The following is a 2,533-nucleotide window of genomic DNA, read 5'->3' as shown; positions in this document are numbered from 1 at the left end:
CCCTCTTTATTGGGCTTGCCTAAAAATATAAATAATTAGTTTCTAATTTAATGAAACTTTGCATTACTTAAAAATTTTCTTCTATTTTATGTAATTTTTATACAAATGACTCTCTTTTCTGAATTTTTGAGTAAACAGACAACATTTAGTAACAATTGTTACAAAATATCGAGTAAACAGAAACAACTAATAATCAAACGATGAACTGAAACAAAAACATTGGTTTTTATTCCAACCAGCTGTCATTAGAAATTCTTATTCGGAAACTCTACTTTACAAACATCTGCTTTCTGTCAGCCATTCTCTATTGTCCATTCTTATTCGAAGCAGTTGGAACGTTTTCCAGTGTGATAGGTTCGCAAGGAAAAAAAACCAAAACAAAACATTTTTGTTTTGATCCTGCTTTATCAGTTCCTTTTGTACATATAATTTCGTTTTAATTTAGTAGCAAAACAAATAAACGCAACGAAAATATTCAATATTTCCCAATATTCCAAGCTTAATATGGATATTTGTATTGTTTGTTTGGAATACAATGGTGACATATTATCACGTCTGACAGCTGGATCAACGGAATGGACTAAATACAATGTACAACACATCATTGAGAAACATTTATGGTGGTGGCATTTCAATGCCAAGAATGAAGACACCAATCCGAAGTGGATATGCAATGAATGCTGGTCAAGATTGTGGTCATTCCATACATTTTTCGTGCGTGTTCAAAAATCCCATAATTTGTTTAATTCTGTACAATTTTGTGCTGAAAAAGAAGCCCCACAAAGTCCGGTCGATGAAATCAAATTAGATAATGACAAAGAAGAAAATGATACATTGACGGCAGAAGCATCGCTTAATGAAGATTTGATACCTCTGGCCAAACGAAAGAGAGGTCGACCCCGTTTACAAAAGGACAACATCGATTGTGTGGTTATAGACAGCTCTGTGGAGTTTATTAAACAGGAAGATTCACCCGTTGATAAGAAGCTACCAATTGGAAATCACGGTAATGTGTTATCTGAAGCTTTACATGACCTGGACGAGGATGGTGGAGCGCAAAGTGATAGTAGAGATTACGATAATGATTACCAAAATGAAGAGAGCAGTGATAATAAAGCGACTTCAGAAGATGAGGAAATAAGTGAGCTCAGTCCGATAAAACAGAAAAAGATATCCCGCTGTAAAACTATAGCCCATAAAAAGAAAAGTTCGGCAGATGGTTCTTCCATACAATTAACTAAAAAATATGATGAGTATATAGCCCAAAATCATGAATTATTTTGCAGTTTATGTCACATACCTCTGGAGGACTTCAATCATTTGATTGTGCACTTTCGCGATGAGCACAATACAAAGCCCTATGTAATGTGCTGTGATAAGAAGTTTTATAAGCGTGCAGTATTTGTGGATCATTTGCATGTACACAAAGATCCCAATTATTTTAAATGTGAACATTGCGGTAAAGTTTTTGCCAATCGGCGTTGTTTGAAGAACCATTTGGAGTGGCATGATGACAGCCGTAAACCTAGATTTAATTGTAGTGAATGCGGGAAAGATTTCTTTAGAAGGGGTAATATTGTAATAAATCTTATATATGATCAACTTACTTAATTAAACTTAATAATTCTAGGAAGTTTGGAAAAACACCGGCTTCTTCATGTACCCGAGGAGCAACGGCAATTCCAGTGCAATGAATGTGAAAAGAAATTTGCCTCGGAAAGTTTAAGAACCCAACATATTAAAGTAACACATTTATATGTGAAATTGATCTGTGATATATGCGGAAAGGCCTTTCGCGAAAGGCACTCCTTCCAACGACATTTAGCCGAACACACTGGCGGCCCGACACCAAATATTGAATGCGATATATGTGGCATGAAACTGACAAGTATTTATGGATTGAATCGACATAAAAGACTACGTCATACTGAAGAAAATATGCAGGAACAAGTGTGTCCACATTGCTCGAAAGTATCGCCAAATATTGCGGCACACAAAAGTCACATTCAATATTCGCATACGATGCAACGAAGGCATGCCTGTCATTTGTGTGAAAAGGCTTTTCGGCGCCCAAAAGAATTAAAGGAACATTTAAGTACACATACGGGCGAAGCACTCTATACTTGTCCACATTGTCCGCGTACGTTTATTTCAAATGCCAATATGCATAAGCATAGAAAGAATGAACATCCCAAAGAATGGCATGAGGCGCGAATGAAGCGCTTAAGCTCAATGAAAATTCCTATTAATGGAATGCAAGCAAGTACGACGGTCGAAGGAAATTAGGAAAAACGATTTATATTTAATTTTGAATGTCTTAGATGTAAGTCCATTTTAGCATGCAATTCCATAATAGTACTATGTATTTTAGATTATATATGTGTAATTTATAATGTAATTATGTATATTTTGTATTTACATTGTATGTAATATATGTAGAATATAAAGTAAAATAGCAAAAATACAAAGTGTCGCTTTTAGCCTAAATTGGAGGGTGTTAAGTCCGCACTATAGGGACTTGGTTGGTTGGCAG

At 35.3% G+C, this 2,533-nt stretch overlaps 1 protein-coding gene across 1 annotated transcript; it reads left to right on the top strand.

Annotated features, from left to right (window-relative positions):
* The first annotated feature begins 504 nt into the window (after positions 1-504).
* Positions 505-2,286, top strand: LOC133333949 (transcription factor grauzone-like). The gene is made up of 2 exons (XM_061542260.1): positions 505-1,570; positions 1,631-2,286. The coding sequence occupies exons 1-2, from the start codon at positions 505-507 to the stop codon at positions 2,284-2,286; spliced, it is 1,722 nt and encodes a 573-aa protein (XP_061398244.1).
* Positions 2,287-2,533: the final 247 nt, after the last annotated feature.

The sequence above is a fragment of the Musca vetustissima genome, unplaced genomic scaffold (genome assembly GCF_032173495.1).
Source record: "Musca vetustissima isolate MV318-11 ecotype Yass unplaced genomic scaffold, APGP_CSIRO_Mvet_v1 utg83279, whole genome shotgun sequence".
In the NCBI taxonomy this organism is placed as follows: domain Eukaryota; kingdom Metazoa; phylum Arthropoda; class Insecta; order Diptera; family Muscidae; genus Musca; species Musca vetustissima.
Note: the sequence above shows the minus strand (reverse complement) of the source record. Positions and strands in the feature narration are given on the sequence as shown.

What these genes read in the sequence shown, in the direction of transcription:
- LOC133333949 (XM_061542260.1), top strand. Translation starts at nt 505, where the DNA reads ATGGATATTTGTATTGTTTGTTTGGAATACAATGGTGACATATTATCA. An exon ending in GAAAGATTTCTTTAGAAGGG is followed by an intron (nt 1,571 to 1,630) that starts GTAATATTGTAA and finishes TAATAATTCTAG; the next exon opens with GAAGTTTGGAAAAACACCGG.